Genomic DNA, 26,123 nt, shown 5'->3' with positions numbered 1-26,123 from the left:
AAGCTCGCCCCAGAGCCTCCTCTGCCTCCTCTCCGCTCCTGGCCTCGTGACCAAGCTACCTGGCTCCACCACCACGCACATATCCATACTGGCCGTGCGTCTCTGGCCCGCCACATGCCCCGGCTACCAAGTCACGCGCGCCCTGCTCCGTCGTCCGTAAAAGCAGTGTTCTGATGATGACGAGTGCTACCCCCGCGTGCCTAAACAACTCGCTGTTGCATAGCCCCAGGTTGATGTAGTTGATGATGACAGGATGCGAGTCCACAGGTCGGCGTGCTGCCATCTCGCGCACAATAAAGTTGAGCACTAGCTTGCTGGTTGGGTAGCGCTCCTCCATGTTGGCCTTGGACTCGTCGTCGAGGCAGTTGAATTTGCCCCCAGGAATATCCGCCTCGGGGAAGTCGACAGTTTCATGCACCGAGCTCGACACACAAAGGTAATGACTAGCCGGGTGTTGAAGCGTGCAGCCGTATCACTGAGTTTAGGCCAGGAGAATGATTGGGACGACATTAACCGTCATGTTGGTCGCGTCCTCCCCGGCTCGTTCCCACTCAAACATGGACACGCCGGCATTGGTGAGGAGCACGTCAGCTCTGTCTAGCTGGCTCGCCGCACGGGCAGCAAAGGCCTTGACACTATCATAGCTGCTGATGTCGAGGTTTCACACCACGATGGTGCCGGGTGCGCACCCGGTCGATTCTTCAATGTCACGCTGTGCGGCCTCGCCTTTTACCGTAGAGTGGCATGCCAAGATGAGCTTGGAAGCCCCGAGCCGGACTACATGTCTCGCAGCTTCGAGACCGAGTCCGACGTTGGAACCCGTGATAATGACTGGCTGCCCCTCGAATGATGCCGTGGGGACGGGCAGATGGACAAAGAGTTGGTTGTAGATGAACCTGAGAAGGTACAAAAACCGCCGTCTCCACCCATTGTCTATATGTCGTATCGATATTGTATTTTTGCGATGGCTATGTGAAACTAAATTGTTAATATCCTGAGACCTAGCGAGGAATGTGAAATGCGCGCGTTGTGTCTCATCTAGATACCATCTGACAACAAACAACTCGGACGGTTTATATAGCAACACAACACCCCATTTATCTCGTGACAAACAACAAAAGGCACAGGTGACGATTCAACAGATCACCGGATGTGCCTTGGATGACCAGAATAGAAGCGAGGGCAGGGCACCCCGTATAGTCGCAGTGTGAACATTACGGCACATGGATCCGAAGTCCGGAAGACGGGAACAAGTCCAAGCCTGCCGAAATCCGGAAGACGATACAGTCGTTGGGTGTGATTCGTCAAAAGTAGTATGGTTATTATACCAGCATGCGGCTCGCCGTGTAGCCAACGATAGGTAAACGTAGAACTAAACCAATAACTTTCACTGCATTTCTTAAATTTCTTTGCTCAGGGTGGTGTAAGTCATGATCTTAGCGCAAGCGCTAAATCGCGATCTACCGTGTGCCGTTGCTACTACTATGTAACTAGCCGCCCGTTAGGATCGTGATCAGGGCTCGAGGTGCAGAATATGGCCGAGATGATGCTTTCTAGACTACGTTCTAAAGACCAAGTCGTTCTTGGCAAAACACGGGCCGAGCTCATCAAGCAGCAGTCTCGTGGCCGTGGCAAGAGGAACACAGAGATCATACATCTTCTATTACCGCCTTTCATGTCGCATCATATCATGGCACCTGACAGGATAGCTTCTCTCATTCCTTGAGTACCGATGCGCAGCATAACTTTTACACCCTGCCTGGTGTTTCCACCAGCAGCAGGCATTGGACTCCTGTTATCCTTGATGAAACCTAATCAGATTGACTAGCAAACCGTCTCCGTCGCCGCCCCATTGCCATGTCCAGCAGACTCCGAATGATGTAGCATCTCCAGCCATATTGTATCCCTTGACGCTAGTGTGATTTTTTTCTTAAATTAAAATAAACTCCTCAACGGGCTTCCATGTGGAACCATATGTTGCTACAAAGGCGGCTTCATAGCCGCATGATTATGCGAACGATGAGCTTCCAGGGGTTGAAAACTTCCCCCAAGGGCTTCGCTGTTAGCCCATGATCATGCCCTTCATCCCGGACAGATCTCCTTCCTTAGCGGCAATCTCAAAGTAGCCATAAATGATGCTAGTGATGGTTAGCTGGAGCCTTTTATATAGCTAGAGCAGAAAACACTTACGTGACAGCGAGGAGAGTACCAGTGCCGGAGCCGAGGGCACCCATCAGATCGCTGGCGACCGAGAGAGCGCCAATGCAGGCACCACCAAAGGCGGCGGCAGTGGGAATGACGCGCTTGAGTTCCTTGTACATGCTCTGCTCACGGTGACCGGCCATGACGAGACCCTGGTCCTTGAGCTGCTTAGCAACGTCGCGGGGGCTGGAGCCGGAGACCTCGATCCATGTCTTGGAGAAGAGAGCGCAGGCGCCGAGCATGTAGACAATATAGGCGGCAGTGTGAATAGGGTCAAGGAGGGCCTCCTTGAAGTTGAGGGGAGGAGACATGTAGTAGACGAGACCCGAGATGGCGTGGAGCTGCGAGGAGCCCTCCTTGGCCTCCCAGACACCGAAGAGACGGACGAGGAGGTTGTCAGAGAAGCGCGAGTACATCATCTGGCTGATCAGAAAAATGTTGGAGGACAGAGCCGACTGCAGCATGATGGGCATGTTGGAGGTGTAGAACAGGCGGACGGGGTACGAGCCGCGGGCACCACGCTGGCGGGACGACTTGACGGGGATCTCGACACGGAAGCCCTGGAGGTAGATAACAGCGGCGAAGACGAGGACGGTGGCGAGGAGGTTCATGATGTTGGGCAGGTTCTGTCTGTAGAAAGCCTCCTGGAGAGCGCGCTGCTTGTTGGGCCAGGTCATGAGTAGGTGGAAGAGGGCAATGACGGCACCCTCAAACTCGGGGCCACGACCGGTGTTGATGGTGGTGGGCGAGAAAGCCTTCCAGACGATAGACTCGCAGATGTTGGTGGCAATGAAGAGAGAGATACCGCTGCCGAGACCATAGCCCTTCTGGAGGAGCTCGTCGAGCAGAATGACAATCATGCCGGCGACGACGAGCTGGAGAATGAGCAGGAAGACGATACCAGCACCAAGGTCGGAGGGGGGGCCGTAAAGACCAGTGAAGACGTAGACGGTGGCGGTACCGGCGGAGAGGATGAAGGCAAAGAGCTTCTGAGCAGTCTGGTAGAGCTCACGGTCCGACTTGAGGTCGAGGTTGACGTCGATCATGTGGGTGCCAGCAAGGAGCTGGAAGACCATACCGGACGAGATGATGGGAGTGATACCCAGCTCCATCAGCGTGCCCCTGTTACTCGCAATGACCATTCGCAGCCAGTATAGGGGATCCGAGTTGTCGGAGGAGACAATGCCGTAGAGCGGCATCTGGCTCATGACGAGGAAGATGAGGAGGGTAAGGGCCGTCCACATAAGCTTCTGCTGGAAATTGATCCTGGTCTCCGGCTGCTGAACCTCAGGGAGGAACGGCACGAAGGGCTTGACCAGGTCAAGGAATCGGACTGTAGAGGCGACAGGCGCGTCAGTAAACTATCCCCAGGGCTCAATGGCGCGCATGCGAAGCTATCCACGGCGCGCGATGATGCGGTGCAGCTGCGGCACAAGGGGGACTTACGGGAACTCATGGTGGCGGCTGTTGGGGGTAAGCAAGACAAAGAAGAATCCGGTCACTTCACCCAAGGAGAGAAGGGAAGAAGGGGGGAGGCCGAGCTTTGATGAGCCCAGGCAATGTGGCGATGGGGAGGGAGGATGGAGAGCAATTAAAGGAGAGGAGCTGGGCAGCAGCGAAGGTTGGCGATCTGGCTTCAACAGCTGATGGGCCCCAAAACGCAGATGTGTCCAAAATTTGGTGGAGCTTGCACGTGACCCCCAGGGGGTCTGGAACTGGAGCAGCATTTGCAGTGCAGCCAGTGCTGGCCCTCTGGGGGACGAGACCAGGACCCTGAGCCTTCCAACGGCTTCCATTTGCACCAGGCTCCAGCCACCGTTACAGCCAACACGCACTCCATTCAACCGGCGGTAATTTTCCCGTGCACTCCCGGTCACAAAGCCTCTGGTTGCGGAAAGTGTGGGGAAATATTTGGAGACCCTGGATCGGCATTCAAAATCTGCTTTACCAAGCGCTGCCGTGACGAACGACAAGTTACGCACTATGGGAGGCTGATTTTCATCCGCACATGCTCCGCCGCCTGTGGCCACCTCTCGCTGCGCGGCGCAATGTTTCGACAATGGCGGCTCCAACCAAAGTGCCGGCTGAACCACTGCTGGTCATTCTCGGCTCGACGGGAACAGGCAAGTCCGAGGTGAGAGCTATGGTGCTGCAGGTATGAGAAGGCATCGACTGACGGGATGCAGCTAGCCGTCGAGCTTGCCAAGCGCTTTCGCGGTGAAATCATCAATTCCGACGCCATGCAAATGTACACAGGCCTCCCCATCATGACCAACAAGGTCAGCGTCTCCGAGCAGTGCGGCATCCCCCACCACCTCCTCGGACATGTGTCCCTGCGAGAGGAGCCCTGGGACGTTGGACATTTCCTCCGCGAAGCCACGAGGGTCATTGGCGAAATTCGAGGCCGGGGCAATCTTCCCATTGTCGTCGGCGGCACGAACTACTACGTCGATGCGCTACTCCATTCCGACGTCATCCTCACCGAGCGGTACCCGAACAACGAGCCGCTACCCGTACTGGAGGAGCCTACCGAGGTGCTTCTGGAAGAACTGAAGAAGGTTGACCCAGCCATGGCTCTGCACTGGCACCCTAATGACCGGCGCAAAATCATGAAGTCACTCGAGATCTACCTCCGCACGGGGAGACGCGCATCCGATATTTACGCCGAGCAAAAGGAGCGCAGGGCGGCGGGTGCACGGGAATCCCCCTGGGAGAACCTATTACTCTGGGTTCACTCCGAAAGAGAGGTGCTGAAGGCCAGACTCGATGCCCGCGTGGACAAGATGCTCGAGGCGGGGCTCCTGGCAGAGGTGCGCCAGCTTCTCGACTTCAAACGTGCGGAGGAGGCTGCAGGGCGTACTGTGGACCTGACGCGAGGCATCTGGCAGTCTATCGGGTACAAGCAGCTCGCGCCGTACCTTCTAGCCCAGGAAGAAGGCAAAGACGGAGCTGAGCTGGAGCAGATCAAGTCAACCTGCTTAGAGGACATGAAGGCGGGAACCCGACAGTACGCCAAGTACCAGATTGGATGGATACACAAGAAGAAGATCCCGCGCTTGAGCGAGGAGGGTCCTGAGGCCTTGGATAGCCTCTACGTTCTGGATAGCACCGACGTATCGCGCTTCCAGGAGACGGCGGTCGAGCCAGCCGCACGGTTGACGGGCCAGTTTCTCAAGGGGGGGCCCCGCGTGCATCCGGCGGAGCTATCAGACCTGGCGCGCGAGACACTCAGCGACGCAAAGCGCGAGCGCCCGGAGCGGACGCTGTGCGACAAGTCATGTGACGTCTGCGGCATCACGGCGACGACGGAGGAGCAGTGGGCGGTGCACCTGCGATCGAGGATGCACAAGGCCAAATGGAAGAAGAAGAAGAGGCTGGCACTTGTGCCTACAGAGGACACCACTAAAACATCTACGTCGGAGGGTGAAGCGTCTGAGCCCGAAATATCTTCCATATTCAACTAGAACTAGTAACACAAGCCAAGATATTCGAAATTTTGGTTTATTCCAGAAATCCGACCTAGGGCAATCTGTGCTAGGGCGCGTAGTCCATGTCCGACATGAAGTACATTTGGCCTTTTACTGGACTTCCCATGCGACCCTTGAAATTCCAGTTTCTAGCACTGATGCTAACTTCTCCATCTTCTAGAAGCCCGGTGTCAAGGCCGATACAAGAGCCACAACCGCAGGACAGTGCAGTAGCCGTAGCGTCGAGAACCTGCCAGTCGCCCCGCCGAGCAACAGGCTGCCGATGAGGCGGAGATAGAGCTGTACTAGAGGATACAATTAAGTGAAGACGGCTAACTTACCGTTGGTGTCATCCTAACGGAGTTGTGGAGCAATTGCGCCTAGAATTGCGCATGGCAACACAGACAAGTGACAGGTGCAGGATGTCTCTAAGGAGAACATCTGCACGTGCGGGCGAAACAACCCGCCTCCATCTGACAATAATAAAAATATTGCTATTTCAACAGATCAGATTTGAAAGGCTCATGCTTCGTGATTATCCAAACCAATTATAACGAATAACATATGTGGATACTATGTAGTAGCATTTCAAGAATTGGACGACCTAACTGGCCTACAGGGTAGGTAAGCACCTACCAGAGGGATATAGAGGTCCAAACAAATCCAAATGGGGATGTCGATTTTATCTTAGCGAGAGCCGTCAGCCAATACCACCACCAGGTTCATGACAGGTCAGACGGATAAGATGAGACATGGGATGAATCCCAACCATAGTAAATCAAGAGAGTCACAGGGTCATGCGAATAGTAATCCACGACGCGATCCCGAAGACAAACCCTAGCTACTACCTAGTTGAGGTCAGCACTAACCATGTCCTTTGTTCTTGTTCCGCTGGCTTCTTGGAAGTTGGCTGGCCCCTAATCTTCCCGATATCCAGGTCATCCACGTGTACCTTGCTGTCCCTTCTGGGCGGTAGTATTCCGCTCAGCCATGTGCATGGTCCCATGGCCATGTGCAGGATCCTGATGCAGTGACTCCAGTGATTGCAGTGACGGAGAGTGAGAGATGGGTTCCCGGTGCGGACTTTACAAAAATGTCGTCATCTCCGCCAGTGTTCTGAGAAGCGGCGGAATTCGGCAAACCCCACGCCGACTCTGCACATTGCAAAATCAACACAACCTGCTCGGTAGGTACATGCATGCTGCCGGAAAGGGCCGCCCGGCGGGACTTGACTCATTATTCGTCGGGTGTGGCTTTCCTGCACACCTGTGTCTCTTGGAGATCGGCCTTTCACATGATAGCGCGCTCGCCTAGTATTGGGTGAGTACGACGTAAGTTGGTGTTCGTATCGTATACATAGTAGGAAGGCATGTACGAATACTACGAGTAAGGCCACCTCCAACCCCTTCACCTGAAGTCCGCGTCGGATGTCGCATCCATTACGACCAAGCGTGTCCTCGTTCCCCGTACGAAGTATAACTTCTACGAGATACGCGTAGCTTGTTTTGCGGCCTGGGCGTTCCCAGTCGACCGTTTCAGCCGCGCACTTGAGCACAGTCATCCGCCTGGCCAGGCCACCCTCCAAACGATACTTGGTTGTTACATGTGTCCGCGCCACGTCTAAGCCTCCCATTGCAATTTGCAACGGGGATTTGCTTCCCTTTCGGGTAAAGATTCTTTTTTTTCGACAGGCTGCTCGCTTGCGTGGCATCACCGCCCAACATTGCGACTAGGCAGTAACTCTTAACTCGAGTGCCTGCTCCCTTCGACTGACACCACTGCCTCAATACGGCTAGCATCAGGCCTGGAAACCGTCCTCTGATCTGGTGGCCTAATTCCTACGGAGTAAATATTTAAAGGACTTGGAGGCGGGGAATTGGCGGACTTTGTGGAATCCGTGAATTTCGTGCCTCTGGGCTAAGAGTTCGAAGCCCGTTGAGCGGGTCCCACTTTCCTCTTCCCAAGCCGTCGCTAGGTAGGTAGGAGGTACCTTTAGACTGCCCGCCAGTCCAGTCCACTGCCCAGTGCGCGCCCAGTGGAAACGTGGAAAGGCAACCCTCCACTCACCTCGCTCTCATCCTTACCCTCACTCATCTCATACACCACATCAAACCTCGCACCAGCTCACGTGCCTCCTGTCGCCTCTGCCCACCGCTGGCCACATCCAACCTTGAGGCCGTCTATCTAGTTATATCGACATTGTAGCACATCGCTTAGCCACCTTGTGGGGTCCCACTTCACCAACCATCTACGCCTGGCTCTGGCATAAGCCACCACATACCCCTCGTGGAAGACCGCATGTGATCTCTTTCGGACGACGACTTGTGGTCCCAGATTGCGCGGAGCCATGTCGGCCAATGTGGGTGCGCCTCTGGCCGCGCAAAGACAGCCCAGGGTCCTTGCCTGTGTCCTCTGCCAGCATCGCAAGATCAAGTGCGACCGGAATACACCCTGCTCCAACTGCCTCAAGGTCAGTCTATCCCTAGGCGCATTCCCCCTTCTTGGCCCTCATCTCACATTCTGTCTCATTGACCCAGGCCAATGTCACTTGCACACCCAGCACACCAGCTCCGGCGCGTAAACGCCGTAGGCCGAACCAGGATCTCCAGGAGCGCCTAGCCCGTTGCGAGGCTCTCCTCAAGCAGTATGCCGGCGGTTCTTCTCCCCCGGTAGCTCATATGGACGTCGACTCCCGGCGGCAGTCCCCTGTGTCTTCTCACTCCCAGGTTGTACCATCGCCATCAACGGCGACTGAGTCGTTCGAGAAGCCCCCGGCTGGTAAGATGATCCAACAGGAGGGTGGCGCCCGCTTCATTGACAGCCAGCTGTGGACGAGCTTCTACGATGAGGTATGTGCCCCGTCGACGAATTTGACACTAGCTGGCATCTAACTTTATGGATCGCAGCTTCAAGCCATGAGGCAAATCGTTGACACCGAAGACCCAGAAGAGTCTAGTGCTCTTGGTACGGAGGGCCTTACCCCTGATAACAATGCTGAGCTGCTCGTTCCTCGAGATGGGTCCCCCGCTTCTGTCGAAGAACATCACCCAGCTCCTGTCCAAGCCTTCAAGTTATGGCAGATATTCTTGGACCGGGTCAATCCCCTAACCAAGATCATTCATGTTCCTTCCCTCCAGCCGTACGTGATCGAGGCCACGACAGACCCCAGCAGCGTTCCCACCAAGTACCAGGCACTTCTCTTCTCCATTTATCTCATGGCCACCATATCCTTAAGCGATGACGAGTGTCGTCAGTTGCTAGGTATGGCCCGTGACAAGGCCCTGCAGAGGTATACTTCGGCGACCAGATCCGCTCTGCTCCGTTCCGGCTTCCTCCGCAACTATGACATGGCCACCATCCAGGCCTTACTTCTCTTCTTGGTAATGCTCCTCAACCTCTCCATGGGGCTTATCTCCTCCATGCTAACCCTGTTTCTCTTATAGTTTTCTCTCCAAGGTCGCTACGATCGACACGCTGCCTGGGTCCTCAGCGGGACTATTATGCGTATCGCCCAAAAGATGGGTTATCATCGCGATGGAGAACTTCTCAAGCTGTCACCTTTTGAGACCGAGATGCGTCGCCGGATCTGGTGGCAGATCCTAATGCAGGATACCAAGCTGGCCGTTGTTTCTGGCTTGAACCACAACTTTGCCCAGGATATCTTCGACACCAAGCAGCCGCAGAATCTCAACGACGCCGACCTGTTCCCCGACTCCATGGAGCCTGTTCTTTCGCGAGAAGGCCCGACCGAAATGGCTTTTATCCTTATTAACAGTCGCCTTACTCAATTTATGCTTTCCGAAAGCACGAGGGTGGGCTTTGAGGCTGCCGTGCTTGGCCAGGATGCCGGGTCTACGGACTCCGCAACTAAAAACCGGGCGATGCTGGAGAAATACCGAGCCATCTCTCGAGAACTGGACCTGGATATAGCAGAGATTGAGCGGAAGTATCTTGACCCCTCGGCGGGCGGGGTTCACAACGCTGCACTTTCCATCCGGCCCATGATCTCGCAGAGGCTGCAAGATATGCTCATCCCCATGAAGGAGCAGCCTGAGTGGGGGACCGAGATCTTTGGGCCCAAAGACCATCTTTTCAAGATTGTGCTCACGAACGTCGAGTACTCCATGAATGCCTACGATCGAATAGGCGGCCACGGCTTTATCTGGTATCTGAGACTTCACTTCCAAGTCGACATCTTGGGTGTCCTCACCGGCCAATTGTGCAAACGCCCGACGGGCTCCCTGCCTGACCGGGGCTGGACCGCCGTGGAGAAGGCTTACAAGTGGCACCCCGAACTGTTCGACGTGTCGCAGAAGCCGTATGCGTCTCAGGCGCAATTCACTCTCAAGGCATGGAAGGTACGTGAGCAGGCCTTTATCCGGCAAGGGCGCCCTCTGGAGACGCCAGCCTTTATCACCAGGCTTCGCGACAGTGTCCCCTCCAACGACTCGCGTTCGTCCAGAGCACCCTCCACCACTCCGTCGTCAGCAACACAGTCCCGGCAGACGAGCAACGATTTGGATGACTTTCTCGGAGGCTACATGGACGTATCATCACTCAACTGGGACATGTGGGGTGATATGGGGTCCAACAATAGTACTATCGGCAACAACAATCAGATGTCAGCCGCCTTTCTAGGTGGCTTCAGTCTAGGGAACATGGGAAACATGGGCGACATGTAGACGGGGGACAATCGAGCGGAGAAAGAACGGCGGGCAATGGAATATGTATCGGCGCAATGGACTGGGCGCATTGGGCCTCCCAGCTTCCGACGGCATTGGAGTTTTATTTTCGGCATTACAACACATGGATCACTTGAGATGAAGCGAAGCGGAACGAGGCAGCGACTACTGGCTGGCTTGGCTGGTGTTTTGGATGTGACGATAGAAAAAGGGGCTGGTTTTCTGCGTTTTCTCTCCCCTTCTTACATCTACCACCCTCCCATCTTGGCTGTAACTGTATTTACAAGCGGCGGACAAAAATCTCCCCCAAAGACCTCTGTACAATATCAAACGAATCACAACTACTTTCACATGAGTTGGTACATCTGGTGTTAATTTGGGAATCATTAATCGTAATCCACTAGTAGGTTATTGTGATGTTTTCATACTGTAGCCTTCCAATGGTCGACTCTCTGACATACTACACTCGCCACAGATAAAAGATTCCTACTCGAACATTCCGTATTTTTCACCCCTAAGCGGTCTCCTGGTTCTTGTCCATAAAGCCCCAGTTTGACCAACCAGAGTAGCCCCGGTGCGCAGGCTAAACCCCCTCTATTGTTGGACTCGCCCCTCTCAAGGTGGCGATAACGCTCACGGTGGTGGGTACAGTACTGAAATGCAAGACAGGGCAAGATGGCGAGGAATACAGAGCCCGGTAGTGATACCGACGTAGAAGCTGGTCAAGTTGTTCTTGTCGGTTTGAATATCATTGCTTGGTTCTATGTGTGTGTGTGTGTGTGACGTGATAGGCTTAATTTGAGAGAGAGAGAGAGAGAGAGAGAGAGGGGGGGGGGGGGGGGGAGACAGGAGGAAGGTAGTCATGGTTTTTGCATTCTATAGAACGTGAGCGAATGGGGTGACCTGGCAAAGATGAGTGTTCTGAGAGAACACTCGGGCTTGGTGACGACGGTACATGGCACACACATGTTGTTCTTTAATACAGTTCATGGCGACTGTGACTGAAAACTCACGGGTAGGGTGGGCGGTTAAAATATATCACATAAGTATCTGCTGCCTTATGATTACCGCGGTAGGGTCATGGGGGATATTCACAGATAGACCGGATCAGTTAAGCATGCTCTATTATGAATACCACTGCGATATGGTAAAAAAAACGCCATGCGCCTCGCAAGTCGCTCTCGTTTTAATGCGACTGAAAGATGCAACTCAAGACCGCTCATTGGTTCTTCTTGAAGGCCAGGACCACCAAGGGCACCATGCCTCCTATGAAGGCCGCGGCGATAATGAGAATGATGATCTGCTGCTTCCTGGCCCTGCGGCACTGCTTCCGCTTGCTCTCCTCCTTCTCAGCGCGCGTTTTCTCGTTCTGCTTGAGCTGGGTCTCCCAATACGAGGGGGGTCCGAGATCGATGGAAACCATGCCATCCATGTCATCCGTGTTAACACTCTTCGGTTCACTTGCCACTTCGAATTCCTCGGTGAAACGGCTGATGCCCTGGGGAGGCAGGCGGGGTGCGAGAGGACACTGCGGGCTCATGGTCTTAGATGGGCTGCGTCGTGAGGGGACGTACCTTTCTTGGTGGACGGTAGTGATGGTGGTCTAGGGAGTTTAGGTAGGCAGTCTCGATGAGATGGGTAGGAAAAAAGAGTTTCTGGGGGGCATTCAGGCGGACGATATAGCAAAATTCGTACTGAATTTAAGGGAGAATTGCATAGAAGTAATTCTTAGAACAGATGAGACTGTTCTGGTTGTGTGAAATGCATAGGAACATGGTAGGAGCAGTATCCTCGGACTGGTCTTTGTCTTGGTCGTGGGATAATGACCTTGTTTGCGAGTTTGGGTGCTGACTGGCCAGGCCTTCATTGTCCTGGGAAATCATCGCCTTTGACACACAAAGTCCTGTATATACTTATTGTGTTCATGAACACATGTTCTCGTGGATGAGTCCGTGATGACCCACCTTGTGTTTGTGGTGTTGGAGGGTGACGACCATAGCGGGCCAGCCATTTTTGTTGGTATCCAAGCCGCTTAGTCATCCAACATCTCCCAGGCGCATCCAAGGATCACCTCCCAGCACAGCCCGTCTCGTCGGCTCCGTCTTCGACCACCGCGCATCACGGCCGACAACACCCCACAGCCAACGACGCCATGGCCAGCGCCGACGCCAAGCTTCTCTGGAATCCGGAGAACATCAAGGATGTCGCCGAGTCTGTGGGAATCGGCTCGCTCAACGAGGAGGCCCTCAAGGCCCTCACCCAGGATGTCGAGTACCGCATCGGCCAGGTCATCATCGAGGCCTTGCGCCTCATGCGCGCCGCCCGCCGCACGACCATGACCGTTAACGACATCTCCCTCGCTCTCAGAGTCCTCGACGTTGAGCCACTCTACGGCTACGACTCGACACGCCCCTTACGCTTCGGCGAGGCCAGCCTGGGCCCCGGCCAGCCGCTCTTCTACATCGAGGACGAGGAGGTTGACTTCGAGAAGCTCATCAATGCTCCTCTTCCCAAGGTTCCTCGCGACATGAGCTTGACTGGTATATTCCGCCTCAAAACCTTCGTAGAAAGATCGGATCTAACTATATTACAGCGCACTGGCTTGCTATTGAGGGCGTCCAGCCTTCCATCCCCCAGAATCCGACCTCGGTCGAATCACGATCCCAGGAGCTTCTGCCCAAGGGGCCCGGCGCAAACCCTGCCCTCGCCGCCCTCGCCGGCAACGATAATCCGTCTATGGTGCCTTCTATCAAGCATATTGTCAGCAAGGAGCTCATATTATACTTTGACAAGATCCAGGCTGCCATCCTCGACGATAATCCCGACGAGGAGGTCGTCCGACTGCGCCAGGCTGCACTGGGCTCTGTTCGCGATGATCCGGGCCTGCACCAGCTGATACCCTACTTCATCAACTTCATCATGGACCGCGTGACTCATAACCTGGACGACACCTTCACCCTCAAGCAGATGATGGAGCTCACCAACGCCCTTATTGAGAACAAGACGCTGTTCCTCGACCCCTATGCGAGCCCCCTGTCCGCTCCCGTCCTGACCTGCCTTATGGCCCGCAAGCTCGGCTCCGATGACGGGCCTCGCGCCCTCGAGGAGCAGTACGACCTCCGCCAGCTCGCCGCCTCCCTCGTTGGCCGCATCGCGCGCAAGTACGCTGCGTCCAACACGCTGCTCCGCCCCAAACTCACCCGCACCTGCCTTAAGTACTTCCTGGATCCGACCAAGCCGCCAGCGGTGCTGTGCGGCGCCATCTATGGCCTGTACGAGGCCGGCGGGCCCGAGGCTGTCCGCGTCCTCGTGTTGCGCAACCTCAAACCGTTTGACCAGCAGATTCTGCAGCCGCTCAGGGAGAAATCAGAGGGGTCGGTCGATTACCAGATGCTCGTCCAGGGAATTGTGCACGCCGTGGCGTCGCTGGCCCCGCAGGACGACCATGGGGTCAATGGCGTCAACGGCGTCGTGTCCGACTCCGATATCTCGGAGCTCAAGGAATGGATCGGACCCATCGTGGGTGGCAGGATTGCCGCTTCAGGGAATAGGAAGCTGATCTCGACTGTTTTGGATGCTCGCAATCTAGGCTGAGGGCTGCTCACGTCGAGAGTGGGATTTAATCGTATATGCTTTGGACTGGCGCACGGTGTTGGGCAGTTAGTATACCAAAACGGTTCGGGATGGGGCAAACTGGTTTTACAGCAGATGTAGACAAATGAATGGTTTGAACAGCGCCTTTTACAGGCTAATACTTCTACACAAACCGCCGCCCGTCCAACACTCCATTCCTATCACATCTTTCTCCCTCTCCTCGTCATCCCCCCAAAGCCATATATGTACTCTTTTTACAGACCAAACGCAAGGAACAGCCCACCCACCACGCTCGCAGCCCACGTGGCAATCTCCGTCTTGACGATCGTCGGCTTGGCGAAACCCTTGCCCATGTCGAACACCAGATGCCGGATGCCGTTGATGAAGTGGTAGGCGAAGGGGAAGCCCAGGGCGAACTTGATGGCGCCGTTGACGGCGGCAGGCATGCTGGCGAAGGCCTCGGCGAGGGCCGCGCTCTCAATGTGCCAGCCGAACAGGGGCGCAACGAGGTAGGAGGTGAAGTAGACGTAGGCCGCGCCCGACAGGGTGCAGCCCGTGATGCGCGTCCACGCCGAGTGGCCGAACCATGTCTGGTTGAGCTTGTACACGCTGAGATGGGGGGCGATGGGACGGTGGAGGCGCTGCTTGGCGAGGATCTCGTGACCCTCGTCGTTGGAGATCTTGGAGGTCGTGACGGGGCTGGCGAGCGGGGGGAGATGTCAGTCAATCTTCTTTTTTTTCCCCCAGGTATATTATATGTTTTCCCTTCCCGGTGACGCCGGGATTCTCGATAGGCCGGGAGAGTGATGTCTTACCGGTACTGCGTCGTGGGCAGGCGCGCAGCGAGGGCGATCTTGGGAGCGTTCTGCGCGAACAGGAAGTTGCTGGGCTTGGCCGCGGCTGCGAGGTACAATTGTCAGCGTCCTGAGGCTATCCGTATATGCGACCAAATCTGGTCCGGGGACGAGGGGGGAATTACCGCGCACGGCCGTGACGCCGACCCTCTGGGCGATCATTCTGGCGGTGATACCGGGAGAGTAGGGGCAGTAGCCGTGGACTGTGTGGCGGGTGTCCCGATCGTCGACGTCGTTTCGTTCGTTTGGGGGGTGTCTCGTCGTCGAGAAGGTCGCAAAGGCAATTGTCCCGATCCAACGATGATGGTTTCGAGAGCTTCCGACGGAGTGGCCGGCACCTCGGCAGAATCAGCCAATCAGCGGCTTCGAATTCCTCATCGGGAGACGACACGTGACTGATTGGAGCACCTTCACGTGCTGAGGCGATGACTCAGCGACTGTGCAACGGACCCGTCGTAGAAAACCACGACTGAAATTTGGCGGCTTTTTTTCTTCTTCTCTCTCCAGATAGTCACGAGCGTCCGCCGAACCGCCATCTTCCTACACATGGAGGACGGCTACTCGGCAGGCTTTGCGCCCTTGGCTGCTCGGAGAGAAATTTCTTCAGAATGGATCCGTCGTTAATCTCGACATCTGGTTTACTCTCCCGTCTGGGTGTCGTTTCATTTTGAGATCTACATTTCTTCGTGAGCTCTTGCTCTTTTGTGTTGCATTGATATGGGTTATGGGTCGAGGAAGCCGCCTGCTATTGTCAGGACGCAGCTGTCCTTGATGTACGTAGATCATGACCAAACTGCTGTGGAATCCTTTCGCTGCCTTGATGGTCGTGACGCGTGCTGTTGTCTTACCTCCCACATTTGTAACTACGTGGCATCAAGACGTGTTTCCATGGCACGAGGGCTCTCCCTGACGGCCAGTAAATTTCACAAGGGGGGTAAGAGAAATAGATAAGATGTTGACGCTGCGAGGCCTATTCAAAACAAACCAATCTATACTCGCACAGGGTACTCCGTATTCGTAGCTTCTTACCTCCCACGACTATCCTTCTTCCCCCTATTACCACTCAGCTTCTTCCTCGCGGCATCCTTCTTATTCACCTCTGGGATCTGATATCCCCTCTCCCGCTCCGGGCGGTGCCTCGCCCAGAAGTCACTGACTTCTTTCTTCACCCCCCGCCTCGCGTCCCGCTTCTCTCCGCCGTTCCCTCGGCCCTTGCCGTTCTTCACCTTACCACGTAGTCCGAGGCGATACCACCTCTGCCGCAGGTTCTCCTCGACGGGCGCGACCAGCGTGTCGTACACCCACCGCATCGCATCAACTAGCACGTCCTTGACCCACTGCAGCACCCTCCTCGCGTGCGTGCTAAACGCCGCGACGAGCGACACCACCACGAGGACGAAGCTGCTCGGCAGGGCCACGACGCCGATGAACCCCAGCGTGGGTATGTTCTCATCCTGCCACTCGCGCGTGTTCATGCCGAACAGCCCCGTGAAGAAGGTCAGTGGCAGGAAGATGACCGTGAAGACGGTGAAGACGAGGACACTGCGGCTCTGCGAGCTGGCCAGGTCGGCGTGCAGCCTGCTGAGTCGCACCTCGTCGACCTGGGCCTGGCGCTGCACCATCTGTAGTAGCTTGTCGTAGTCGTCGCGCGTGGCGCGCACGCGCTGCGTCATGTCGTCGGCGCGGCGGCGGTACTCGGCCACGCGGCGGAGGGCCTCGGCGATGAAGGCGCGCCCGTGGGCGGTGCGGTCGCGCAGGGCTGGGCTGGCGTAGGCGGTGAGCATGGAGGAGAGGACGGCGTGCTGGCGGTCGAAGAGCTGGAGTAGCACGAGTAGCTCGTCCTCGAGGTCGCGTAGCTCGAGGAGGGCCGAGGTGTTATCGCGGTTCTCCTGCTCGGCGCGGCGGCCTTCCTCCTTGTGACGTGCGCGGATGGAGCGCTCCTTGTTCTCGACGGGCTCGTAGACTGAGGCCTTGTCTTTGAAGCCCTCGGCGCGAAAGTTCTTGAGGGACGAGGTGAGCTTTTCGGTCTATGTCGTGTGTCAGTTTGCGTCGCGTCAAGACTCAGTATTAACTAGTGGGCTACATACTAGCACGCTGATGGCCTCGTCAAAGATGCGAAACACTTCCAAATCAGGGTGAGATGCGCGGTCAAGCAGAACCGTGACGGCATGAAGGGCTGCCAGTGCAGCGAGATCAAGAGCATTCTCACACTGTCGCGTGAGATCTACATTGACTTCGTTGAAGATGCTGTCTCGAAGGTCGGCTTGCTGGTATAGAGGCCCCTCGATCGGGTCGCTCTCGCGCTTGGGGAAGAAAGAAAGCAGGGTGTCTGGCTTGTCAGTATGCTTCCTCATCGAGGAGAGGGATGGCTTACGGGAGTGAATGACCCAGAGCCACATCTGGTCCACCATCAGCACATTGCCGTTTCGGAGGCCATCATCATCATCCGGCTCTTCTCCGTCATTCACATTCTCTAGCCCCGACAGTCCGTCCTTCCAGCTGTTGTGACTCCCATATGACCCAGACCTGCTGTTCAGCGAATGGGCGTACATGTCGTTGTGATGCTCTCCATAGCGGCACCCTCTCTCCTTGGTCAGCTTGTACAGCATCTGGTCGTCGTCCCTCGAGCGCGTGTCCCTCAGCGACGGGTACCCAAACTGGTCCAGCGTGCGGCGGCAGTTGACGGGGGGATCGTGCCCGAGGAACTCCCAGATGACCTGCAGCTCCATCGAGCCGCACTTTGCGACGTCGTGCGGCACCGGCCTGGCACGCCCACGGGTGATGCGTTGGAAGATGAGGTTGCGGCGACGCAGCAGGCGTTTGTATGAGTCGAAATGGAGGTAAGGCAGGAAGAGACATAGGGAAATGGCGTCCAGCTGTGAAGAGGGCGACATGGCCGGCGACATGGGGTTGCTCGGGGGGGATACTAATGCGTGTCAGAATGAGGCGACGCCAATTCTAGGGGGTTTGTCCTTACAAGTTCTCGGGGCAGTAAAATAGCATCCAGGCTTCGCAAAGTACGCATAATGCTGTGAGTGCCTTCCCCGAGTATGCTTCGTGGCCCAAAAGTCATGACTGAACAGTGCTGAGTAGTCCTCTCTATACGAGGTTTGGAGTGTTTCGATGATGTTCTAGACAGCTGTTAGTTATCTCCCTTTATTCCGAGTCCTTCCATCGAGTGGGCTACTCACCTTGACCCAGGTAGGGTTATTGTAAGGCAGATGCACCCAGACAAACTTGCGCTGGCTGGCGTCTGGTCGGGAGAAGGCCGTGGGGACCTCATCCACGACGACCGCCTCGCTCGGTCTCCTCTTCGCATCCCTTCCAAAATTGCGGATGGCTAGCACCGGTTCTGGCAGTGCCGGCGATGTCTCGATGCTATCATCAACGCCGCCCACACCGCGGTCTCCAACATGGCTGCGGCTACGCTGCTGAGAGAAGGGTGGGAAGTCTCGGTACTCAAACTGCGAGTGCTGGTCACTGACAGAGCGGCCGATGGACATGATGGAACGTGGTCTAGTCGGAGGGGAGAGCCTGTCGATGACAAGGTCCTGGTCGAATTCCGCGCGGATCAGGGGCGAGGGGCGGCGGATGGGCGTCGAGTGGCGCGAGGGAGTACGGACTCGGTGAGTCGTGGGTTGCACTCCAGGCGATGAGATGCGACGAACACGCTGGATGTGCTGTGAGGAGGGTAGCACCTCCGGTGCTGATCTCGGAGACGCATCCAGTGGCCGGATGAAAGGCGAGATGGGCGGCGTGCCCTTCTGCAGGAACTGATTCTTGATGCCCAGCCCTTCTCTAGCCGATGCCTCACGCCTAACCCTGTCGTTCTCAGCCTCCGTCATGGACATGGTCCGACCGCGGGATCGAAGGAACTGGTTCTCGTTGGGAACCCCCTCGACCTCATTCAGCCTCTCTCCCAGACACTCCTCGGGGCCCTTTTTAAGGAACTCCCCCAGTGGCAGCCTCGTGGACCAGGCTCTCGTGATCCTCTCCTCCAGCCCCGGCTCACCCGCCGTATCCTCAAAGAAGCCATGCACCTCAACGCTCACTCTCTGCTCCAGATTCAGCGTCCACCGGGCGCCACCGCTGCCGCCGTCCTCGCCGTCCTCGCGCGTGGCCCGCACACTGGAATCGGCGCGGCTGATCAAGACGGCCAGCTGCCGCAGGAACAGGCGCAGCGTGTGGGCATTGTGGCGGCCAAAGGACGCGACGTTGGCGTGGTCGCTCTGCAGGGGGAAGATGCGCTCCTGGCGCATGCCCAGGATGGCTGACCTGACGGACGTCAGGGGCGCGGTGAAGTAGACAGTGTCCTTCTTGTCGTTGTTGGCGCCCGATGATACGCCTTCGCCGCCACTGAGGCGGGAGTCGATGGTCTCGTAGAGGGTCCAGACGCGGAGATCGTGGGCTATGGACTTGAAGTCCTCGTCTGCGCGAAGTGTGGTGCGGTTGCCCACGCGCAGGTCGTCGGTGATGGATGTTGGCAGAGGTAAGGAGAGCTGGAGGAGCTTTTGGATACTAGAGGCCAGGCTGGGCATGGCAAAGTAGCTGGACCCCTGGTGAGGGGTTCCTGTCTGTTGTTAGTACGGGAGTTTCTCTTCTTCTGTTGCGGGCTCATGGGGCTTACCAAAGAAGACGACGCCGTAGCAGTCCCTCCGGATGTCCTCGTAGCGACCTTGGCGACTGGCCTTGGCCAGGGCCATCTTGACCACGAGCCCGCCGATGCTGTGCCCGATAAACACCAGAGGCCGCTGCCTCGACACCCCATCGTCGCCAGTCTCCTCATCCCTCAGCACCTTCAACTCCTCCAGCAGCACATCTGCCAGCTGGCCCAGCGTGGTGCCCTCTATGGCGGGCGGGTGCGAATACAGCAGGATCCTGGCCACGTCGGCCTCCCTGCGGATGCCCTGCCTCACCCATGAAGGTCCAGTGCCTCCGCGCTCGACCTCAGCGTCGCGCATCGACGGCGCACCAAAGTAGCGGCCCAGCAGCCCGTCTCGGTTCCAGCTGCCGAGGGCGTCTCCTCCAGGGCAGGGCACCGTGATCACGTCGACGGTCGTCTCATCGTGGGTGAGAGGGCCTGCTGGATCCTTGATGAACCGAGTACTCCTGGATTCCTGCGACCTCTTGCCATCGCTGTCATTCTTGAGATCGGTCTCGTCCGTCTCCAGGCTCAGTGCTCTCTCCTGCTCATGGGGAAGTGGTGGGGGACTGCGAGGAGTCCCAGGTGGGTTGACGTGCAGAGAGGCAGACCGCTGGCCCTCGATTATAGCGCTGTTAGGGGTCTTGTTGGCCCGGCCAGCGCCTGGTGCCATCCTCTATCAGTGGACCTCGAACTTCAACAAAGTGACTAAACTGAAGATATTCCAACAAGTCAATAAGACACGGACAAACCATCTGGATGGGAGGGGATTCCCACTCTACAGATTCGAGGACCAGCTCCTATAAAAGCCACAGGCGCATCATTCCGCGTCAAGGCTCTATGACGAACGCAGCATCAAGCCAGCATGAAGCCAGCATCACGCTCACCAAAATGCCCACCAGGCAGATCCTCCCAGCAGAGGTCACGACATGCCCTCCCGGATGCATTTCCCAGGAATGTGGTATCGACGGCGAGAAATCCCGTAGCGCTCCACCTGCTCGTGACGCCCTCTCCCCGTACTTCTGTGGGGTATACGCAACTTGCGCCGCGACGGGGTGACCACCTGAACAGCTGATATGAGACATGTCAGGCTTCCCGTGACAGGGGCACATGGGAGTAGCCGTCTCCCTCGAGGACTGGAAACGCCACCCAGATGAGCTGCAAATTCAATCTCATCGTCAATTCTACCTAGAATCGCTAATTTCTACCTGCAAGTTTTCACCGTGGTGTTGCCACCGTGTACCTATTCATGTATGCTTCCTCAAAAAGCGCCGTCCTAAAATCCATAGTGAGGTAACCCGTGCTCCATACCTTACGTAGCCACCCATTTCCGCCTTGATGATGAGAATCTCCGATAATAGCACATAGTCAGACCGAGTTTATAGCAATACGCGGAGCAAGGTGGAATGCCGCTTGGGTGAAGGCCCTTCCCTGCGCATTCGCTGGCATAAATTAATAATTCGAATTCGTATGGCATGAGAGAACGGCTTCGGTGTACTTCCGGTTCTCAGCCGTGCAGGCCATGCCCGGGCGGATGATAAACACGCTGCCCTGGCCGACCGCAAATGACTGGCCTCCGGACTTGAGCTGTACCTTGCCTTGGATGACCTCACAGTACCGGAGTTTGTCCTCCTCGGCTGACCAGTGCTGGCTTCCGCCGGGGGGCATGCGGATGCGGTTGATACTGATGTCGTCTGCAATAATGATAGGCCGTGGGCTCGTAAGGTACGACGCTGAGAAGGCAATACCTACGATGCGTGTCAGCGAGAACAGGCCTGATCATGTGGGCTGGGTCTAGACCACTCACTCTCCGTCTCCGTCTTTTCTAGCTTCTTGCCCGGTGCAAACTCCCAGTCCTCCATCTCGACGTCTCCGTCATCCGCCTGCTCTGAGGGCACTGAGGAGCTGTTGGAAGCGACAGCTGGATTTGATCTGCGTTTACGGAGACCGTTAGGCAGCGGCCATGATTCCGGGTCAGCAGGAGGCATCTCAGGCTCCATAGATCCGGAAGAGCTATTCTCACGGCTGTCCTCTCTCTTAGCCATAGTTGGAGTAGATGGCTTGTGACTACCAGGGCGACGACGGTTGTGGTTCCAGTCGCAAGGATTGGCGGCCTTCTGAAGATGGCTCCAGTATCGGCAGCCGACACATGTCAGGATCCTCGAAAATGTTTCCCTCGTGCTGAAGGGCATCCCAGCAGGCAACCTAATGCACCTTTCCGACAACCTGCAAAGTAATCTGTTCCTGCTGCTCTCAACTTGGGTGCATCTGATCGCGCCCTGGACTTCCTCCCCAACAATATATGCCAGGGCACATGTATAGTGATTTGTGCCCAGCGTTTCGCCTTGGTGATGCTGTAACCAACTATCAGGTAGATCCCGGCGTCGGGGAAGGTTCACCATGAACATGATATCCTCCCTTGCTGGCGTGATCTGCTTCTGGGAGAGGAAACCGTGCAGATACGACACAGCATCGGACTCATCGGGCGTAGTCTCGAATCTCAAGGGATTCGGAGTCAAAGCAGAGTCAGTGGGGGTTGGGCTTTGACGGAGTGAGGATTTGGACGTTCGGATTTGGTTCGCGGACGACAACGCTGGCTCAGGTAGAGCAGAGGCGTCTGGATATAACGGGTCCTGGGAGATGATGATGGCTGGGGCATGTTTAAGCCCTTCCCTTTTATACATCCCCACGGTGGATAGTGTTCCATCCCCATTATCGTTGAAGGCTGTCGCGGCATGTGCAGCGCTGAAGTGGCCTCCGAGTGCCCGGATCGTATCCACTCTTCGACGACAGTTTTGCACCGGACAAATGAAGGGGGCCTGGTCGGTATCTAGAGGGGAATATCCTATAGGGATGAGGGCACCATAAGCGGGAATTATCTGCCCACCGGGAACTGAAATGGGCTGGTAAGCAATCCAATTAGTGTTTTCAATGGGCAGCAACAAACGTACCTTTGTATTCTCCATACCGGCGGCCATCTGGTGTCTCGGTAATAATGTCAATCGTCTTGCCTGAACTATTTTTCTTTAAGCCTTGCCCCTGTTGTGACGTCTGCCCATTCGCCGGAGGCAGGGAAGGCTTGGTTTGAGTACTTGGTGGCCTCGCTGGCACCGAGGAGGGTGTTGTGGGAGTGGACCGGCCCGAGGTGGCTGCCCCTACCTCTTTGCTATGCGCTTGGGGTTGGGATGTCAAAGGTTGGCCCGGATGCTGAGACGTAGCAGCCTCTGTAACGCGCTGCGCCTCGGCTATAATCTTCGCCTTGGGGGTGTCAGGTCGTGCCCGCTTCGGCGACGGCGCCTCTGGGGTCCCATTCATCCCCATGCTGGAGCGCTTGCTAGAGAACGCGTAGTTTGGGATGGGGACCGGTGATATGACAGGAGGAGCCTGCTTTGAGGTAGCTTTGGATGAGTTAGATAGCCGCAGGCCTTGTGCTAACGGGAGGCTGCATGAGGGGGAGAAGTGTGGACAACTGGAGATAGGGGAGGCTCACCTGACGAGCTTTTGACTGATGGCTTGGGGCTAGCTGAAGAGTTTACACCATGAGACGACACAGCAGGTGGTTTTGAGCCCTCGACTGAGGCCAGTTTCGAGGGGCTCGATAGTCGATCAGCCTGATTCTTCTCCCACTGCTCTTGGAGTGCCTTCATCTTGGCGGTCCCCGCTAGCCCATTGGGGTACTTCTTCTGGAGCGGTTCAGCTGAAGGCAGCGGAACATCACTGACGATGCGAGCCGGTAATGGGCTGGTATTATCCGTTTGGTTGGATGGGGATGCTGCCAGGGTGCCCGCCGCTGAGGCTATGGAGGAGGATGCCTTGCTACCCATGATAGCGGCATTCCAGGGCGTGACATTGGTGCGTTTCACGGCAGGCTTCTTAGCTGTCGCAGGAGTAGAGGCCCCGCTATCCATTTTATCAATATCTGGCCGGTGTCGCCGCCGTAGAACCTCTTCTAGTGATGTTTGACTGCCGTTAATCAGGGTTTGGAGGCGCCAGAGGAAAGCAACGTGCTAGGCGAGAAAATGTGCAAAAGTCGCCGCAGTGAGGGGTAAGAGTAGATGTGAAGGTTTATGTGATTGGGAGAATTTGCCCTGCTAATGGCAGTGCTCAATGTGAGGGTCTCATCATGAATTTCGACGGAGGTCGAGTGAGGTTGATGGAGAAGACGCGCCGACGTGGAGCGCGCATGCATGTACTTCTCCGCATATATCGGCAGGGGGGTACATGGCACTTTCCTCGCACTAAATCGAGTGGCCATCAAGCCTGCCTCATGAAAACTACTAATTACTAGGTACGCAACTGTCAACTCATTACTATTAAGGTGGTGATAATTGTCACCAAGAAAATTAGATAGGCTCGATTGAGGAAAGGTATCATTCAATAAAGGATGTTGTTTTCTCCAAGTCAGCGGAAGCCAGGAACTGCGATTTGACCTCATCGCACGCGGTCTTGCCTCTATTAGCACTCGCCTGTCTTCCTAATAACTGTACTGCTGGATATTACCTTACAGTCTTGCACCATTACTCCATACTCGAGCCTGAAAAAAAAACAGACTGACAGAAAAGCGAGGCAAACAAAAAAGTGTGTACTAGTATCCGTGGGTGCTCGAGGAAATCATTGATGGAAAAAATGAACCTGATTCCTGTTCAAGAACCTCTCTAGTATACAGCAGTTTGACATGTTATACACCGAGCACCAGATAGGGTACTACCAATACTATCCCGATGCCGCGCTCAACCACCCTTCCACACTCCTTCATTTCTTGGCCTTCTTGGCCTTCTTGGCCTGCTTCTGCTGCTTCTTGCTCAGCGGCCTCTTGTCCTGGTTCAGGTCCACGCCCAGCCGCGCCCTCTCGTCAGCCGCCTTCTTCTGGCCCACAAGCTCCCTCTCGCGTCTCCACCGCCGATGCCGGAAGTACTGCTTGCGCGTGCGGAACCGCGTCGTCCGCAGGCCCGTCGTCTTGGCCAGACGCCCGATCCGCCAGTTGTCCTCGCGGTAGCTGTAGTCGGCCCGCAGGCGCAGCAGGCGGTCCGGCTCGCCCTTGACCACGCGCCGCACCTCAAAGGGGATGCCCGACGGCGAGAGCGCCGGCTGGGCCGGCTGGGCCTTGATCGGGTGCTGCGTCATGCCCAGGCGGCGTCGGCGCTCCGCGTGCTGCGGGTAGGGGAGCACGTCGTCCTTGTTGAAGGTCACGCCAATGTACTTGCGGTCGGGGTGCTTGGCAGGGTCGCGGTAGTACTTGACGTAGCCGGTCGCCATGGAGTGGATGGTGAAGTCGCGGCCCATGATGCAGTTCTCGCCGGGCCACCAGAGCGTGCCGCGCTGCTTGTAGATGATGTTGCCGGGGATGACGAATTGGTCTGCCATACTGTCAGCCATGCAAGAGCCTCCCGAGAGAGCACACATCACGGAAGATAGACATACCACCTGTGCGCTTCGCACCCATCTTCTTGGGGATTCCCCTCTTGCTCTTCTTCTTGTACGCGCCCTGCGACTTGACGGAGGCGTATCGCACACCCTGAACGCGGGCATTGGTCAATTGGGCACCGGTCGGGATCGTCCGTATCGCAGTCGTCCTGGCGAGGGCCCCAGCCACAGCTGCCAGTGGGCGCTGCATCGTGAGGAACCGCATGGCAGGCGTCGATCTGCTTTCGTTGCTGCGGATGAATGGGTCGTTGGTCGTCGCCGCTCCGAGCTGTCTTGAAATTTGAGCTGGCGCTTAGTCAGTCACCACCACTCACCCCTGCAACCCCCGGCTCCTTATCGATAACATCCCGGAACATGCCAGCTCGTCATTAACGGACCAACGCCGCTCTTTGTTTGACGACGAGCTCCCTTCCATTTCAAGTATTCCCAACAAGGACTCGACGACGCCAAAATGCGATACCTCATCGCCCTCCTCTCGCTGTTGGCCGTTGCCAATGCGCAATTTGGCGGCTTCTTCGACCAAATGTTCGGCTCTGACGACGGCCACGCCGGCCACGGGCGCGGTCACCACTCGTCCAACAGCCCCAGCGACGCCTCCCACTACCGCCACCGCTACGAGAGCTGTACGTCCAAGTCTTGGCCCCATTGTGTAGGATGTATATTTGAAAAGAGGGTTTTCTGACAATGCCAGCTGTCTGTGACCGATACCTCTGCCCGGACACCCTTGCATGTGTGCACTTCCCTCACCACTGCCCCTGTGCCTGGGACGCACACGAGGACAAGTTCGAGCTGGGTGAGGGCAAGAAGGTGTGCGTCTCCCGGGGCGGGTTCAAGCCCACCGATGCGTCGCGCAAGATTGAATTGGCGAGGAAGGGTCTCCTGTAGGGTGCCTAAAAGTATGGGAGACATGCTACTAGTACTACCTGCTAGTAGCGGTAGTATGCATTCACGACTGCATGTATAGACACGACCAAGGCGAGCGAATGCGCCGTTATAGATATCAGACCACACTGCCTGCAAGAGAGAGGGAGAGAGATGGATTGTTCGAGAGGTGAATGCCTATGCTATTCAGTCATTGCAATGCATACGTTAACCTTGCGTCTTCGTCGTAAGAGGCTCCTCAACGAGCCGGTCATCTTTGTCCTCCCAGTCACGTCAATGAAGGTCCTCCTGTACCCGGTATTCTTCACTAACGCCTCATAAACCGTGGTGTCCCATAATATCCTCCTAGGTAGACGGCCGTATAGGCCCACCGTGC

General features: G+C 56.3%; 11 protein-coding genes across 11 annotated transcripts; 4 read left to right on the top strand and 7 right to left on the bottom strand.

Annotated features, from left to right (window-relative positions):
• Positions 1-55: 55 nt before the first annotated feature.
• ACO1O0_008637 (uncharacterized protein) lies at positions 56-520 on the bottom strand (the record flags this gene model as incomplete). Its single annotated transcript, XM_083198001.1, has 2 exons — positions 56-391; positions 515-520. The coding sequence occupies 2 exons, from the start codon at positions 518-520 to the stop codon at positions 56-58; spliced, it is 342 nt and encodes a 113-aa protein (XP_083045736.1).
• Positions 521-2,062: 1,542 nt separating this feature from the next.
• Positions 2,063-3,658, bottom strand: SEC61 (translocon subunit SEC61; the record flags this gene model as incomplete). Its single annotated transcript, XM_083198000.1, has 3 exons — positions 2,063-2,138; positions 2,191-3,535; positions 3,649-3,658. The coding sequence occupies 3 exons, from the start codon at positions 3,656-3,658 to the stop codon at positions 2,063-2,065; spliced, it is 1,431 nt and encodes a 476-aa protein (XP_083045735.1).
• A 603-nt stretch (positions 3,659-4,261) lies between these two features.
• Positions 4,262-5,666, top strand: tit1 (tRNA dimethylallyltransferase; the record flags this gene model as incomplete). The annotated part of the gene is made up of 2 exons (XM_083197999.1): positions 4,262-4,336; positions 4,389-5,666. 2 exons carry the CDS (start codon positions 4,262-4,264, stop codon positions 5,664-5,666), a joined length of 1,353 nt encoding a protein of 450 aa, XP_083045734.1.
• A 2,350-nt stretch (positions 5,667-8,016) lies between these two features.
• ACO1O0_008634 (transcription factor domain-containing protein) lies at positions 8,017-10,351 on the top strand (the record flags this gene model as incomplete). Its single annotated transcript, XM_083197998.1, has 4 exons — positions 8,017-8,139; positions 8,207-8,518; positions 8,576-9,049; positions 9,113-10,351. The coding sequence occupies 4 exons, from the start codon at positions 8,017-8,019 to the stop codon at positions 10,349-10,351; spliced, it is 2,148 nt and encodes a 715-aa protein (XP_083045733.1).
• A 1,219-nt stretch (positions 10,352-11,570) lies between these two features.
• Positions 11,571-11,891, bottom strand: ACO1O0_008633 (uncharacterized protein; the record flags this gene model as incomplete). Its single annotated transcript, XM_083197997.1, has 1 exon — positions 11,571-11,891. The coding sequence occupies one exon, from the start codon at positions 11,889-11,891 to the stop codon at positions 11,571-11,573; it is 321 nt and encodes a 106-aa protein (XP_083045732.1).
• A 612-nt stretch (positions 11,892-12,503) lies between these two features.
• Positions 12,504-13,945, top strand: taf6 (TATA-binding protein-associated factor TAF6; the record flags this gene model as incomplete). Its single annotated transcript, XM_083197996.1, has 2 exons — positions 12,504-12,891; positions 12,945-13,945. The coding sequence occupies 2 exons, from the start codon at positions 12,504-12,506 to the stop codon at positions 13,943-13,945; spliced, it is 1,389 nt and encodes a 462-aa protein (XP_083045731.1).
• A 254-nt stretch (positions 13,946-14,199) lies between these two features.
• SDH3 (succinate:quinone oxidoreductase subunit C) lies at positions 14,200-14,961 on the bottom strand (the record flags this gene model as incomplete). The annotated part of the gene is made up of 3 exons (XM_083197995.1): positions 14,200-14,644; positions 14,761-14,845; positions 14,925-14,961. 3 exons carry the CDS (start codon positions 14,959-14,961, stop codon positions 14,200-14,202), a joined length of 567 nt encoding a protein of 188 aa, XP_083045730.1.
• An 863-nt stretch (positions 14,962-15,824) lies between these two features.
• Positions 15,825-20,196, bottom strand: ACO1O0_008630 (uncharacterized protein; the record flags this gene model as incomplete). The annotated part of the gene is made up of 6 exons (XM_083197994.1): positions 15,825-16,826; positions 16,887-17,725; positions 17,777-17,930; positions 17,991-19,369; positions 19,427-20,104; positions 20,190-20,196. 6 exons carry the CDS (start codon positions 20,194-20,196, stop codon positions 15,825-15,827), a joined length of 4,059 nt encoding a protein of 1,352 aa, XP_083045729.1.
• Positions 20,197-20,893: 697 nt separating this feature from the next.
• On the bottom strand, positions 20,894-23,349 carry ACO1O0_008629 (uncharacterized protein; the record flags this gene model as incomplete). The annotated part of the gene is made up of 5 exons (XM_083197993.1): positions 20,894-21,189; positions 21,249-21,558; positions 21,841-22,091; positions 22,393-22,839; positions 22,932-23,349. 5 exons carry the CDS (start codon positions 23,347-23,349, stop codon positions 20,894-20,896), a joined length of 1,722 nt encoding a protein of 573 aa, XP_083045728.1.
• Positions 23,350-24,193: 844 nt separating this feature from the next.
• On the bottom strand, positions 24,194-25,221 carry ACO1O0_008628 (mitochondrial 54S ribosomal protein bL27m; the record flags this gene model as incomplete). The annotated part of the gene is made up of 3 exons (XM_083197992.1): positions 24,194-24,798; positions 24,863-25,133; positions 25,180-25,221. The coding sequence occupies 3 exons, from the start codon at positions 25,219-25,221 to the stop codon at positions 24,194-24,196; spliced, it is 918 nt and encodes a 305-aa protein (XP_083045727.1).
• Positions 25,222-25,316: 95 nt separating this feature from the next.
• On the top strand, positions 25,317-25,750 carry LCL2 (uncharacterized protein; the record flags this gene model as incomplete). Its single annotated transcript, XM_083197991.1, has 2 exons — positions 25,317-25,488; positions 25,557-25,750. The coding sequence occupies 2 exons, from the start codon at positions 25,317-25,319 to the stop codon at positions 25,748-25,750; spliced, it is 366 nt and encodes a 121-aa protein (XP_083045726.1).
• Between the last annotated feature and the right edge of the window lie 373 nt (positions 25,751-26,123).

This window comes from Amphichorda felina, assembly GCF_050947745.1.
Source record: "Amphichorda felina strain 45539 chromosome Unknown scaffold_9, whole genome shotgun sequence".
Taxonomy (NCBI): Eukaryota; Fungi; Ascomycota; class Sordariomycetes; order Hypocreales; family Bionectriaceae; genus Amphichorda; species Amphichorda felina.
The sequence above is the reverse complement of the archived record's forward strand: the minus strand, read 5'-3'. Positions and strand labels throughout refer to the sequence as shown.